The 15,959-nt window shown below is 34.0% G+C and overlaps 1 protein-coding gene across 1 annotated transcript; it reads left to right on the top strand.

The window, feature by feature from the left end:
• Nucleotides 1-4,765: 4,765 nt before the first annotated feature.
• On the top strand, nucleotides 4,766-8,385 carry LOC134249281 (uncharacterized). The gene is made up of 3 exons (XM_062731650.1): nucleotides 4,766-4,833; nucleotides 7,557-7,910; nucleotides 8,080-8,385. The coding sequence occupies exons 1-3, from the start codon at nucleotides 4,776-4,778 to the stop codon at nucleotides 8,265-8,267; spliced, it is 600 nt and encodes a 199-aa protein (XP_062587634.1). The 5' UTR covers nucleotides 4,766-4,775; the 3' UTR covers nucleotides 8,268-8,385.
• Nucleotides 8,386-15,959: the final 7,574 nt, after the last annotated feature.

Below are 15,959 nucleotides of genomic sequence, written 5' to 3'. Positions count from 1 at the left end.
CCAGAACCTCTGACCTAGGGGCCATGAAATTCACAAATATGGAAGACGCAGTCTTCCTCGTCATAAAATTTTATGGCTCCAGGGTCAGGGGTTCTGGTGTTAGGGCGGAGCTCTATTGATTATATAGTAAAAATGCATTCATTCTTTAAAAATCTTTTCTACTTCTGAGTATTATATAAACTAACTTAGCACATAGTTATGATAAGCAAGAGTGCCTTTTCCAAAATTGTGAATTTTATGGCCACAGGGTCAGGGGTTCTGGTGTTAGGGCGGGGCTCTATTGATTAAATAGTAAAAATACTTTGAAAATATTTTCCTTTGCTTCTGGGTTTTATGCCGATGATCCAAGTATATATATTTATGATGAAGAAAGGTGCATCTAGCAAAGTGATTTTTTATGCTCCGTTGTTCGGGGGGGGGGGGGGGGGGGAGTTACATAGTCTGAAAATAAATTAATGCTTTGAAATCTGCTCTTTGTATTAATCAACCAGTTTATGATAAAATTTGCAAAATTTTGAAATGTGTGCATGGCCCCTGGGCCAGTGGTTCCTTTGGAGTGAGGTATAAAGTGGAAGTGCATTTTCTCTTTGTTACTCTGAACTACCTCAGCTGGGTATTAAGTAAATAGAGTAAGCATGCTAAGTTAATAATTATGATAAGCAATGGTGCCTCTTTCAAAATTGTGAATTGTGAATTTCATGGCCTCTGGTTTAAAACACGAACCAAAGAAGTCGGTTCACTTTATGCATAAAATGGCCTTGTAGATATACCAATTGATTGATCAACACTTGATTTTCAATTTGAAGCATTAAAATAAAATAGAGACTTAGTGCTTCATATCGTATTAAAAATTTTCTCCTAAAAGTCCAGGTCTTGGAGAACTGGCCTTATGAAATTGCAATGTTCTTGAATTTCTAGGTAAACAGGTATAATTGAGTACTTTCAGGGCAGAAAAATACTATGAGCGCACTCTCTGATCTAAAATATAAAACCTGTCTTCTAATTCTCAAAAACAATTCTATCATATACGAGTTGCATATTTTAGATCAGAGGTTGCGTTCTATATTAAATATTGAAAAATAGCTTTAAAAATTGGCCGTTTTTGTACACTATTTGACGCAATTTGTGACGTCATAATGCATTGAATAGCCAGAAAATTACGTCATTTTTGATAGATACGCAGTCACCGAAGATCCATGGGATATTTAATGCATTGTTAACTAAAACTATTGAGTTTCAGATTTTCAGAAATACACAGGGCCAAATAAAGCAAAGGTGAACCTTGTTCTTTAATTGTTTGAAAGTACTTTGTTACACAATACTCAGGTGACCAATAAGGCCCGTGGGCCACTTGTTTATTTAACACCCAGATGTAGAGAAGAAGATTTTCAAAGAAATAATGCATTTTCACTATATAATCTGTATAGCTCCGTCCTAGCACTAGAACCCCTATCCTGGGGCCATGAACTTCACAAATTTGAGATTGCTTATGCCTTTTATCCCAAAAAATAATCCATATAAATACGAAAATCCAATTAATTTTCTCAACGTTTTTTCTCTGATTACAATCATGCAAACAGTTTGATGTGTAGGAGTAAAGAAGAAGATTTATAGCTAAAGATTGCCATGAACTTCACAAATTTGGTAGAAGACTCAATGCTGATTGCAATCATGCAAACAGTTTGATGTGTAGGAGTAAAGAAGAAGATTTCTAAAGATTGCATTAAATTTAGTGGTTTTGGTCCCAGCCCTCAGGGGGGCAGGGACCATGAAATTCACAATTTTTATTCCCCTTCACCCATAGATACTTTGTGATAAAATTGGTTGAAACTCGTTGAGCGGTTGCAGAGAAGAAGCTGAAAATGTACGAATGTTAACAAACGACGCACACCGCACGACGACGGACGAAAACAGATAGCAATACTCAGGTAACGTAAAAATAAGTAGGGGTGCCCCGTATACGAAGCAGGTGCCTGTGGTGTCATTTCCACAAATATTAAATTGTTTGGTAATATTATAGCTTTACAATAATAAATTATTAATATTTTTGTATGGAAATGGTATATGTTTGCACACGTCTTTATTCCGTTGATTTCTTCATAGTAAGTAGTGATACGTATATAATGAACTTTTCCTTTTTCCTTGCCACTGGGGGCAAGTGCGCAATGTGACCAATTGGCCCCTTCTTCAAATACTGTCCTGAAACGAAAATGTTAATTAATCCTAGAATAAAAAATAATTAGCCACGAATTCATGCCGGAGTGACACTATATGACCCCATCAGATGTTCGGTTCTATGGGAACTATAGGCGACCTAATTGTGATCCTCTCTGAATCAATAAATGCCCAATATAGATTTTTACAAACTAGAATGAATCAGCTACTTGACAAAAATAACTGGTACAAAAAATATGTTTTTCCTACTCATCAAATAAAACTTAGATAAAAAAAATTCCTATTGTTATGTTTATTATTTAAGAGAATTTATTTGAATGATCTTCCTTTGTTATTCCCACTTGATCAAAGACACCGTCTCTTAAACCTTCATTCCCTGAGTGTTTAGCGCCGATGCGTAATGTATATATGATTGTTCAGAGGAGCTACTATGATCACCTCTTCTTATCAGGAAGAACGATGATTTACTGAAATCCGGGGGTTTATGACAGACTACGGCGAAACTAATTCCATCTTTATATCGTGAACTGAGTGTTTCATATTTTAAATATAAAACGCTCAAATGTATATAAAATGTACAATTGTATAAAAACTTAAACATGACTTTGTGAGAGATAGTCAATTTTCATAAAAAGGAAAAAGGCAAGAATATTGATATATCATACCATCTATATACCATAAGATTTCTGGATGTTTTATTGACTATAAATTTGCAGGGTATTGGTCACCTAGCACTTAGATTTACTGACAAACGAGATGACTCCAATTAGGTTTCATTAAAGGTCAAAATGTCCAAAAATTTATTTTTAAAATAGCTCTAAAACAATGAGGAATAAAGTTAAAACTTTTACAGTTTATAAATATATATAAATACCAGAAGAGCTTGTGCGATTTAGTAAGGTGTCCGTCATCCGTCTGACTGTTTTTAAACAATTTTTCAAAATGCTACTCCTCCTTCAGTTTTGGTCTGATTTCAGTATAACTTGGCACACAGGTACACTACACTACGATACATCATCCTGTGTATCCGATGAACGGTGTTGCCATGGTTACGTAGCTACTCCTCTTGGCACACAAGTATACTACATTAAGATAATAATTCTGTGTATCGGTTTTTGATTTCGATGAACTAAAAAAAAACTTAAAATAGAGATTTCTTTGAATATTTTAAAATGCTACTCCTTCTACAGTTTTGGTCTGATTTCAACTGATCTTGCCAGGAAAATGACTAAACCAATGATAAAGTTTTAATGTTTTGCTGTTGCATAGTTTAAAGTTTAACTGCAACTTTTCTCTTCCTTGTCATAAGTATATACCAGTAGAGCTACAGTCTCGTCAGAGACTTGTAGTTTATCGACTTAGGTCAGTCGCGGCCAAGTTTCGAACTCACGACCTTCCGATCATGTAGCGATATTCGGATTTTATAAGGGGCGTTATAATGATTATAACCATCCGGGCTGTTTGCTGCTTGCCATGTATCCAGATAATCTAAAAGAAGATTAACAAGCAAATCCTTTTTTCGCACATCCGAAAGTCCCTGGGTATGTAATTAATTTCACAATATTTGTGCCCCCTTCGAACAAGGGAGGCATATTGCTTAGCTGCTGTCTGTCGGTCTACTAACTGTATCCGTTCATTTTCTTCGAAGACAATAACACATATTGAAAAGAAATTTGGTATACAGGTTTTACATAGAATTTCTAGGTCGGGATCTGTTCGGGGAACGATCAAACATGCAATTTTTGACAGAGTTATGTCCCTTAAATTAAAAAAAAATTCCATTCATTTGCACGGTTTGTTTATATTCTTCACATGTAACTGTTGATTCAACGACTATGAATTTGATAATATTTTTAGAGGCGTATTGCAGTTTAACTACATGTAATTCTATATTTTCAGAGGCAGGTTTTAATATCCTTATAAATAGCTCAAACTATTTCATTCGTGCAAGTCTCGTTGCCAAGCAATTGGAAGTGGGGGCTTGATACGAGAATGTATAGCTGACGTTTATTGACAGGAGCCTGATACAACGTGGCCAGCTGGAGGTGCCCCTGTTGCATTCCTTCTCAGTCAGGTCATTCCGCGGGATAATAAAAATTCATATATTGCTTGGTTTATTAGTTGTTTTTTGAAAGAAAAAAAAATAACTGGATGTTGACCATGTTCACGTTAAATAATTAACCATATTTGATTTGAAAGATTGTCACTAAGTATATAGATCAGTTGCTGATTCATTTCAAATAACAATACTTGGAATGCAATATACTGTATAGTTAAGTTACATTTGCAATCTTTTGGAAGTAGGTGTCCAGATCAATTACTTTAATGACAATCAATATTTTATTAATAGAGATGACGCTTTAACTAGTGGTTTTCTTCATTTGCCATGTTTGCCATTTACTATTAACATGTATATTTATTGTTTCTCCTCCGCGAAGATGACTTCAATGTGACAAACAATATGATCGAACTAATCGTAAACGTCCCACCTAAGCATTATTTACGGTCGTGCAATACATATTTAAGCTGAGAATTCAAAATCTCTCGACATTTGCTTTGGAGCTTTCGTCTTGTGAAAGGCCAGCAAAAACACCACCACCATGAGCCAACTAATCTCTCTATTAGGACTGGTAGTACTCATTCAAATATGCATAGCCGGTAAGTCAAAATACGTTTTAAAAAATCTTGTACCGAAATTTTTTTATTATCAAAAAGTTCTGTCAACATCAAGAATAATTTTTAAACACATTAAATACAGAGAATAATAAATAGAATCATCCACTAATATCTTTAAAACCATTTTGGACAAAACAAGTCATCAGATTTATTTTCTTCTATTAATAATATCAGGCATAATAATTTTTTGCTAATGTTTAATTTTGTGTAGCTTTTTTCCTTGATCTTTGTTAATGCCGATATCAAATCTTTCATGGAAAGGAATTCTTATGGGTTTTTTTACCGATAAAAAAGGGGGTGTTGGAGGTTTTCTCGTAAACTGTCCATACCTGTCTGTAAGATATTTTGCCTGCCAGTCTGAAAGCTTGTAAATGTTGAGCTGATTTTTAGTATGTGATTAAACATCGATGAACTTTACTTTTTAATCCGATTTTACAAAATCACAGCCTTTATAATTTTTAAGAGGAACCAAATAACACTCGCGAATAGGAGACAATTGTTGCTTACACAATTCTCTTTGAAAAATTCTCGAATAACTTTCTAAATTATTTGACAAAAGAGAATTATTTATCTTTTCCATTATCAAGTTTATTTATAAAGTTCAATTTAATATAAATCAAAATTACCAGCATATAAAATTGTTTATGTCCCCGATTCTATTCTATAGTCGAGTGGAGTTATTCTGAGGACAACCAATTTTTTAAACCAAAGCGGGCTACTTACATACGATTTGATGTAAAAGTGATTTTAACATTTTAATATTTTCTAAATTCTTTGGTCATTATAATGCCTGGTAAGCAAATACAACCAATAATTGAATCGTAGTTTTGCAAACATGTTTCAAACCAATTATTAGACCTTTGTTTGATGCTAAATCTGACTGCAAAATATTCCTGTTCAATATATAGGTCTCACGGCGACCGCTTCCGGTAGAAGGGGTAGCTTACTCCCTATGAATACCCGGCATTTCTAGGGATCTGTGCAATATGCCCTGCTCATAGATTTTTAATATTAATGAGGTTTTCTTTGACTGAACGGTTACTTCATTGTCTCTATCTATATTTCAAGACTATTTAATCAGCACTAGTATATTGCCAAAGGACGCGTGTTACCCTTCAAAAGAAAGGGATATGTTAGGCAATGTTCTTCTCCTTAACTCAAATGAGCAACTTAACTGAACAAAGTCAAGTCTGGGTCTGCTCAAAACATGCAAAAGAAATATAATTAAAATTTCATATTTCTGCCTTAAAAATATTGATGAATATATGGAAATAATGAACAGTATTTAACATCAAAAGTCCATAAACCAATACAAAATAGGAGCAGAGTAACCTCCAAAACATCAGAGGGGGATCAAGTGCCATGGAGGAGTGAGCATTCCCTGTCGACCGGTCACACCCGCCGTGTGCTCCTTGTCATGATCGGGAAATAATGGAAAAATCCGTCGTCAGTTCAGTGTATACATAATGGACTAACAGTCGTCATTCATTTGACTCAATGATAAATTGTATTTTCTGACAATGTCATTTTATCGACCATAGAACTTTAGAAATGACGACTTTAAACGAGACTGTCGAAATTCTTTTTTTTTATCACCTTGTCTGTAGAAATTGTTCATACGTAGAGTATGCTCTTGCGTATCGAATCAACAGAGACATATAAACTCAGTATGCAAGTGTAGAAGGTATATTGCTACATAAGTAAGGGAAGTTGACGATTGTAAAGTTAAAGTAGTAACGTTTATCATAGAGTTGGTTTTAAGATTAACATTTACGTCTTTTTCATGTAAAATGTCCATATGCATGTATGAAACAGAAGCATTAAATGCATGTTGGAAACGTAGACCAGTTTCAGAGAATAAGCATCGATTTACTTCTTACCAAATAACGTGGTATATTGTTAATGTATGTGCGAGAAGCATTTGTGTCAGTTGCGGGCACCTGATAATGAATAAAACTTAGATTGTCCTTATCAATTTCGATTGTCAGTTAATATACTCTTGATAATAAAAGGTAGACCGCGCTTGCCTTCTTTATTATGAGACGTACTGACCCGTAGTGGACAGGCTGTCACACAATTTGTCTGGACGACAATAAAACAGTTGTAGCGAAGAGGAATTTGTCTCATTTGTCAATCAATCTGATAAATAGGATATTTCTATTAACTCGGCGATGTAAGGAGAAAGGTGTTTTATTTAATTCTTACAACTCCCGTGACGGTCTTTATTGGTTAAGGTTTTTATTATTTTAAAAAAGTCTCCCTGAAACGTCAATTTATGAATATATTTCACGGTTTTTCGTAAAAAAAAAACTAATATGATTTATTAAGAATAACATACATTTAAACTGTAAGATAATACACATAATTTATTCTTAAGTTTTGCTTGACAGAAAGCCGACAAAGAATTTTTTTTACATCAAATAAAAGGATTTTTTTAAATTAGTCTTGCATGATTGCGATATTTTTAATACATGTATTTGATAATATCATAATTATATATTAAGAAGCTTAAAATAAGAACAATTGCCGAAACAATAAAGAAAATTGGTTATAACTATTTTAGAAAAATGATTTCTAAATGACAGCAAAATTCCATGAAGATATAAACCCTACAAAATTTTTTAAGCCCTGCAGATATTAAGTATGTCATACATTCTTATTTCTGCACGACATTAATCTGAACACAATTTCAATTCTTTTTCCAGAAAATCCCCGTTATGACCCTAGATACAAGCGGGAAGCAACTCCAGAGAGATACGCAGAAAATCCCCGTTATGACCCTAGATACAAGCGGGAAGCAACTCCAGAGAGATACGCAGAAAATCCACGATATGACCCAAGATACAAGCGGGAAGCAACTCCAGAGAGATACGCAGAAAACCCACGATATGACCCAAGATACAAGCGGGAGACTACCCCCGAGAGATATGCCGCAGAAACCCCCTCAAAGAGATACAAGAGAAGTGCCATTCGAAGAGGGCGGTATGGAGCGGGACGTCGTGGCTTGAGGGTGAATGACAATGGTCGTATCATCAGACGAGGAGGCAAAAATGGCGGTCGTAAGTATTTTTAAAAACTGTTTATCGAAGCAACTAACTTAAAATTATAGCTCCTTCATATTATGATACTTTTACCACAGGAATGATGCAGAAAACCTTAATGCCATAGGTATTTTACACGTATTATCTTACAAAATTATACGACGAACTTAACTTCTATTTCCTAAAGGCCGGGAGCAGGAGCTGAACTACAATTTTTACCAATATGAGCCATCCTACTATTTTGACTCTCCGTCGGTATACAACTATGGACCCAGCGAATTGGACTGTTCATGTAAAAACACGGACTGTGGATATGACGAATTTGAAAGCGGCGACTGCCCCAACGATGAGAAGCGCTGTTGCAAATATGACTGAAGTTTGTTATATTTGAAAAAAATCTCGAACTTTTAATTTTTTTCAAATTTAGAAAATATATGTGTTGTATTATTTCAAACTCCTATATTTGTAATCAGGTTATTTCAATTGTTCTCAAATGTGCATAACGCTTTCAAATAAATTCAACAATTTACATTTTATTCTCTATAGTTTTTTTTTAAAAGTACGATTCGACTGAAATCAACCAGCTAAAATGGTTTCCTCTCTTCCAAAGGAGCTTGCTCCTGGCGTGCAATAATTATTTGTTTTAAAAAAAAATCATATACGATGATACTTAAGGGGTAATATTCCTCTGATAAGAGAGATAACTTTCTGAAGACAATATCCCATGAAATTCAATGAATTGTCATGTCGGATTTCATTCATAAGGACCATTTTAAAGTAGGCTCAGTCGAATCTGTTATAACATTCAGATGTGGATTTCTAGTTTCTATTGCCAATATTTTTTTTATCAATTATTTATAATAGTTTACCTAAAACATTTACACTAAGTTCCTTTAAACGGTGTAAATTGAGATATTTTTATCTCTTAACGTGTAAGTCATTTAATTGGTACAGAAATTTCAGATGCAGAATTGTTTATAAACATTTAATTAATATTTTGTTTCACTAAAAAATATTTTCAAGGGCAATAATGGAAAGATAACTCTTGTTGTTGGATGCGTATTTTTTTACAAGCACAGAAAACAGTTTGATATTCTGATTTAAAAAGCAATGCTTCAGTATGTTTTCTAATGAGAATTGGGTATGAGAGTAAATATTATTTTTATATATACCTCATATTTCTAATTTTATTATGAGAAAAAAAATAATAGATCTTTCTATTTACCATATCACATCATGATTTGACATATTATTCAGTTCTGAAAAAGTAAGCAACGCTTCATACTTCAAACTATTTTCCATTTGAATTTAATGCTCTTTTTGTTGATGAAAATCAATGTTTGGAATTTAAAAAAAATCGTGAAAGATATTTCACCTGGAGCAACACAAGGGAGGACAACATTCTGGACCCTTTCCTCGCTTCTATCTCTGTTTTCGTTATATTTTCCTGTATTTTACTGACTCACCGACTCGGATCTGTCAAGTAATGATTCTTTTAAGACATAAAGCTTGAATTTTCCCCTTGTAGCCTATAAAATTGAAATTTGAGACTAATAATAATCCAAACGCAGTCTTTCGGACAGTTGATTTGGACAGAAAACAAAAGTAATCTCGGTGTTAAACATTCGAATACGGAATTAGAAGGCGTTTCTTTTCCTTCAAATTTATAATTAGCAGCTGTTTTAACTTGTAAAAAAAATTCCGTGGTTTTCGAATATACTGTTGGGATAGAAAACATAATTTTCAAAAACCTCGTGGTTTGCATTGACTTAAACAGTTATCAAAGGTTTGGGGGGATGTAAAACAGCAATAAGATTTTGCACAAATTCTGCTTCATATGAATACAAAAATAGGTCTGCTAATAACGGCGCGCAGTTGGTTACCATGGGAATTCCAATAGATTGTTAGAAGACCTGGTCTCCAAAAAACATGGATATTGTCAATCAGAAACTCAAGCATCTTTTTGATGTCAACTTCAGAGTACTTGTGTGTACAATCAGAATGTTTTGACAAAATAATTTTGCAAATGACCAATGACAAGGTACGTAAATTTACAAGTTCCAGTTTTATTGAAAAAGCAGCTTTCGGTGATATCAGAAAGCCCAGATTTTTAGCTCTACTGGTCAGAGACCAGAAGAGCTTATGCGATAGTAATGCGTCCGTCGTCCGTCCGTCTGTCTGTCTGTCTGTCTGTCTGTCCGTCTGTCTGTCCGTCTGTCTGTAAACAATTTTTCAAAATGCTACTCCTCCTACAATTTTAGTCTGATTTCAATATTACTTGGCACACAAGTAGACTACACTAAGATACATAGAATAGTGCATCGGTTTTTGATTTCGGTGATGTGTTGCCATGGTTACTAAAAATAAATTCCTTTAAAACACTACTCCTTCCACAGTTTTGGTCTGATTTCAATATTACTTGGCACACAAGTAGACTTTACATAGAATAGTGCATCGGTTTTTGAAAATGGTTACTAAAAATAGAATTTTCTGTGAAATTCAAAAAGCTACTCCTTCTATTTTTATTTCAATATAACTTGGCACACAAGTAGACTACACTAAGATACATAGAATAGTGCATCGGTTTTTGATTTCGATGAACGGTGTTGCCATGGTTACTAAAAATAGAATTTTCTGTGAAATTCCTTTAAAACGCTACTCCTTCTACAATTTTAGTCTGATTTCAATATAACTTGGCACACAAGTAGACTACACTAAGATACATAGAATAGTGCATTGGTTTTTGATTTCGATGAACGGTGTTGCCATGGTTACTAAAAATAGAATTTTCTGTGAAATTCCTTTAAAACGCTACTCCTTCTACAGTTTTGGTCTGATTTCAATATAACTTGGCACACAAGTAGACTTAAGATACAAAATAGTGCATCGGTTTTTGATTTCGATGAACGGTGTTGCCATGAAAAAGTAGAATTTTCTGTATTCCTTTAAAAAGCTACTCCTTCTACAGTTTTGGTCTGATTTCAATATAACTTGGCACACAAGTAGACTACACTAAGATGCATAGAATAGTGCATTTGTTTTTGATTTCGATGAACGGTGTTGCCATGGTTACTAAAAATAGAATTTTCTGTGAAATTCCTTTTACTCCTTCTACAGTTTTGGTCTGATTTCAATATAACCTGGCACACAAGTAGACTACACTAAGATGCATAGAATAGTGCATTTGTTTTTGATTTCGATGAACGGTGTTGCCATGGTTACTAAAAATAGAATTTCCTGTGAAATTCCTTTAAAACGCTACTCCTTCTACAGTTTTAGTTTGATTTCAAAATAAGTTGGCACACAAGTAGACTACACAGAGATACATAAAACAGTGCAATGGTTTTTGATAAGTACAAACCAGTAGAGCTACAGTCTCGACAGAGACTTCTGGTTATTAATCGTGAGCAATGGTTGTGTATAAAGTTGAAAAGTCGTAAGTTTTTAAAGTGTTGATTATTGTAAAATCTTGTGATTTCAAATTGTCCATAAGTTCCTTGGAATTGATTTACACCACTTCTTGAATATATTAACGCATATGGTTTTATGGTAATCGTGCATTAATGTTCAACATGAGAGAAATTTTGTATAAAATATTTTGCCAAAAATTAGGGCATTTTATTTTAAAAAAAAAAACTAATTAGAATTGTTAATGATTTTGCAAAAGGGAAATTTTCCTTCGGTGAAAGTTAGAAAAGATATGTAAATGTAAACATGTACCAGTGTCATGACTATGAAAATAAAAGAGAAAAAAATTCCTATTTTGTATAATTTCAGACAATATGGTTTGGTCTTGCAAAACAAAAAATTTTATCAATATTATATTTTGTCGCCCGCGTGGCGCAGTAGTTAGAGCGTCTGCTCTAGAATCACGAAATAAGAAGTTGATCTGAACGTCGCGGGTTCGAATCCCACTGTGGGACGTGGAGACCGGTCTTTCGGATGATGCCGTATAAACAGGTCCCAGAAGGTGCTGGCACGATAAAGATCCATCCCTGCTCAATGGCCCTAACTGGCCTGAGTGCCGAGTACAGGACAACATTTGCAGCTCTCCACCGGCAAGTGGTGGCGTCTCTAAATGAGTGAAAAATTCTCAAGAGCTTGAAGAGGGACGTTAAACAACATACATTATATTTAACACATGGAAATGTTACAAGCTCAATGCTAACATTGGAATTATGGTATACATGAACTTTACCTCATTCTTTGATGAGCTGGGGTCTTGAATTGCAAAGAGCACCAACAGCTTTAACTATTTTGTTCACTTTCCTGACAGATTTCATAGAAATTGTGTTACTAACAGTTCTGTACTGCACACTCGACGACATGAATTCTAACTGAAGCAATTCTGCGAGACTCGATAACCTCCTTCTCAGTTAACTGTTTTCTACCTCTAAAAATGAGGAGATATTCAAATTAACACGAAGAGCAAACAATTCTTCACCAATTGTAAATCCCCATCTCCAATCACTTCAAAATCTGGCTGCAAGTAATTGTAGAACCCTGACTTCTTGTGATAATTTTTCACTAGCTCTGCCACCATAAAATTTTGACAAATACATAATATAACCGTTTAGAGCTATGCATACTAGAAAATTCAGAGGGTTGTGTGATTTGTAAATGCTATAGGTGGCAGTTCTTGTTTTTAATGACAGTGGTCTCTTTGAAGTTACACTTCTGTGCAATCTATAATGCAGGTGGTCTTAAGGTACGTTTCTCTAGATGACTTTGGCATAGATATTTGAATTGTTTCTTTTGGTAGACACAATATAAGATATTTCAATTCGCAGACAAAAGATTTATCCAGAATTGGAAGATGTTGCTAGCAAGCTGATATGAAATCCCAAACCTTTTACCCTAACCTTGAAATTGTAGTCCAAGACGTAGCCTTATTAACGTAAAAAAATTGCTTTTTAATGGGAAGTAAATATGGTGAGTGTTCACAATGTACCTTCATCAATTCAATCAATGTAGAAAGACAGTGAGCAATAATCCTGTATAAAATAAAAAAAAAATTCTGTGCATATTTGAAATGCTGAGAGTTCACGCCAAGTTTGAGTACCTTCACTTTTAACTGAAAATGTGTAATTGTTTAAATGCATAAATTGACAACTCTACACATGTTTGAAAATTTATTGAAAAATTACATGATATTTAGAGGACAGTTAGCGAGTAATTACAATTTATCGAACATCCTGGACAGTGTTTCAGCTAGGATCTGAATTTGGAGGGGTGCAAGAAAAGGGACACCCTTTCAAGACTGACCGTTTGTCGCGAGCTTTTGTTACAATTAGGCATATCTCATAACCTCACCCATATGAAAATGAATTGCTTCATATATTATTTATTTATTTAACCTTATTGATTTGAAAGATAATTTGATCTGAATGATACCTTATACACAGGCATAAAAATCCTTCCACGGAGCACATCTTCTCTCTCCTCTCAGTGTGGATTATACTTCACTCACAGAATGCCACTGGTCAATGGATGAAGTTTCTTGATCAAGGTCAAAAATAGCCTCTCTGTTTAAATCTCCGTTCGGGAGCTCTTACGCTCGTGTATTTGTACTCCAAACTCATGCTAATATTCACCAATATAAGCTCAATAACCTCATAACATTACGTTCATCTACTCTGTACAAATTAGTGATGCAGTTTTTAATATTCAAAAAAATATATATCCCTTTGGGATTAACGGTTGGAACCGTTGCAGATAAGAGGTTTTAGTGGGTGTTATATTGTTATCCCCCCCCCCCCCCGTCTGTTTGTCCGTTTGATCGCATAATCCTTTCCCGTAACTTTAGAATGGGTGGGGCTCTGATGTATGGCTTTCATATTTAACAGGTGTATTTTCTGTAACAATACCTTTCTCTAGGCATTAACAAATGTTGACCCATTGACTTTGGAATTTGACCCACTTTTTTTAAAAAAAAAAAACAAACCTTAACCTTGGCAATGAGTTGAACAGTTGGGCATGGGCTTTCATACTTCACATGCGTATTCATTGTGGCAAGACCTTTCAATTGGTATGAATATTTTTAAACTTTTTATCTTGAACTTACAGGTGACTCTCTTGGTGAGGAACTTGAACCTTGGCCAGTATTTCCTAAAACATCTAGTTTTTCCAGAAATGTCAAAACCCTTATCGCCGCATAATGAAACAAAAATTGTTAAAAATGAAATTGTTGATTTCCTTTAACTTTAGGTGCATTTCAAAATACTAGTTGAATTAACTCGACAGATATTTAAAGGAGAATTTTAGGGGGGGGGGGGTATTTATTCATAAAACAAAATTTTAATAATATTTAATGCCATTCTTTATATAAGAGCACAAAGCGTTATAATTTAATTTTGGTTGTATTCTGGCCCCTCACTGGTTGATTTCCAAAAAGGAAGGCAAATTATTTTGTATAATCTGGTTTGGTATGGGGACACAGCCCCTTCACGACCAGCTTAATCATCTTATCCATGCAAACCCCTCATTTCCAGTCCTCGGAATCCATGGAAAATTCCAGATTTAATGAATGTACCTTTAACTTCAAACAGTTACTCGTTCTTACCTCATGTAAACAAACATCATGGCTGTTAGATCTATGTATCAGTTATTACCTCCCTCGCTTCAAATCACTACCGTTACTACGGTTGTATTATTGCGCGGTATATTTAACTCATAAAAAGCAACACAATTTTACATCCAAAGTTGTTAAATTATTTTGAAATTAAATTATAAGGAATGACTCTAATTCTTGGCCATATTATCAAGAATTTGGAGTCATTCCTTAAATATTTGATGAAATTAACGTATACAGTTAACTTCACGTTAACTCTACGAAAACGTATGCCAGTATATTTTTTTTCTATTCTTATTTTTTATTTATGTTAGAATTTATGATAGGGCGTTTGTTATATTTGATGTACTTTAAAAATTGATTATAATTAAAATTACAAAATTAATAATCTCCTAGTATGTTTTTTTGTCAAACCATATACAACAATATTTTAGTACGACATACATGATGATGTCACAATTTTAACATTTTTAGTGATCCAATTAAAGGCTTGCTGAAATGTTCAAACTTATTTCCTATAAAAATCACAATATAGCACTCAGAAGTCGAAGGTAAAAATTGCATTGGAAAAATAGGTAAAAAAAAGGTAATGTAGAACAAAAACAATAAAGATTTCATTATTGATGTGGAGACTTTTGTTTTGCAGCCTCATGAGAGGTGTCAAAATCCTTAAATGGCCCCGTAATTGAAGATTCAGGAGTATGTAGTTTTTGCCCTGCCCATCCCTCTCTTTTTTTTTTGTCTGCAAAAACTTTAACCTTGCCCATAACATTTGATTCGTTGGCTTTCAAATGTATATTTCTTCTTACAAGACATCTATTAGGGTACCATCATATTTGACCCCTTGAGCCTGACTTAGGAGTTTGACCCACGTTTGCAAAGAAATACTTAACTTAACATTGGCCATAACTTTTGAACAGTTGGCCATATTTCACATGTGTTTTTATCCTAATAAGACCATTGCATGGGTGAAAAAAACGTGTACTTTTGACCTTGGCCTTAGAGTCTGTACACTACTTTAATTATGGTCGTAACTTTTGAACAGTTATATTTCTTGTGACAGGACCTTCCTTTGGATACCAACAATTTTGACCTTGGCCTTTCAGTTTGACCTATTTTTGAGAAACTGAACCTTCGAAATAAGCTGCCATATGAGGACATCATTGTTTCACAAACACATCTTGTTTTTTTCAGAAATTAATGCTGTCAATACTTACAATGTACACGGAACTTTAAGGTAATATATGATTCTAACAATGTATAATTTTAATGTGCAACATATCAAGATAAAAGTTTTGCCTCTCGTTCGTCAGTTCTCAAATTTTTGAAACAATTTCTGTTTGAGCTCCGAGCTTCATTGCTACACCACTTAAAAAGATTATAAAGCAAAATAAAGGGATTCTTATTAAAAATATGCAGAACACTACATTTGTTAAAATCGTTGTAATGTTTTAATTCTGCCACAGTATTTTGTATATATTTGATATGAAATTAAA

The sequence above is a fragment of the Saccostrea cucullata genome, unplaced genomic scaffold (genome assembly GCF_032062105.1).
Source record: "Saccostrea cucullata isolate Sc308-1 unplaced genomic scaffold, CSIRO_AGI_Scuc_v1 ctg1986, whole genome shotgun sequence".
Taxonomy (NCBI): domain Eukaryota; kingdom Metazoa; phylum Mollusca; class Bivalvia; order Ostreida; family Ostreidae; genus Saccostrea; species Saccostrea cuccullata.
Note: the sequence above shows the minus strand (reverse complement) of the source record. Positions and strands in the feature narration are given on the sequence as shown.

Coding starts and splice junctions, on each gene's coding strand:
- LOC134249281 (XM_062731650.1), top strand. CDS start 4,776: ATGAGCCAACTAATCTCTCTATTAGGACTGGTAGTACTCATTCAAATA. Junction 4,834..7,556: donor CATTCAAATATGCATAGCCG/GTAAGTCAAAAT, acceptor TTCTTTTTCCAG/AAAATCCCCGTTATGACCCT. Junction 7,911..8,079: donor AGGAGGCAAAAATGGCGGTC/GTAAGTATTTTT, acceptor TATTTCCTAAAG/GCCGGGAGCAGGAGCTGAAC.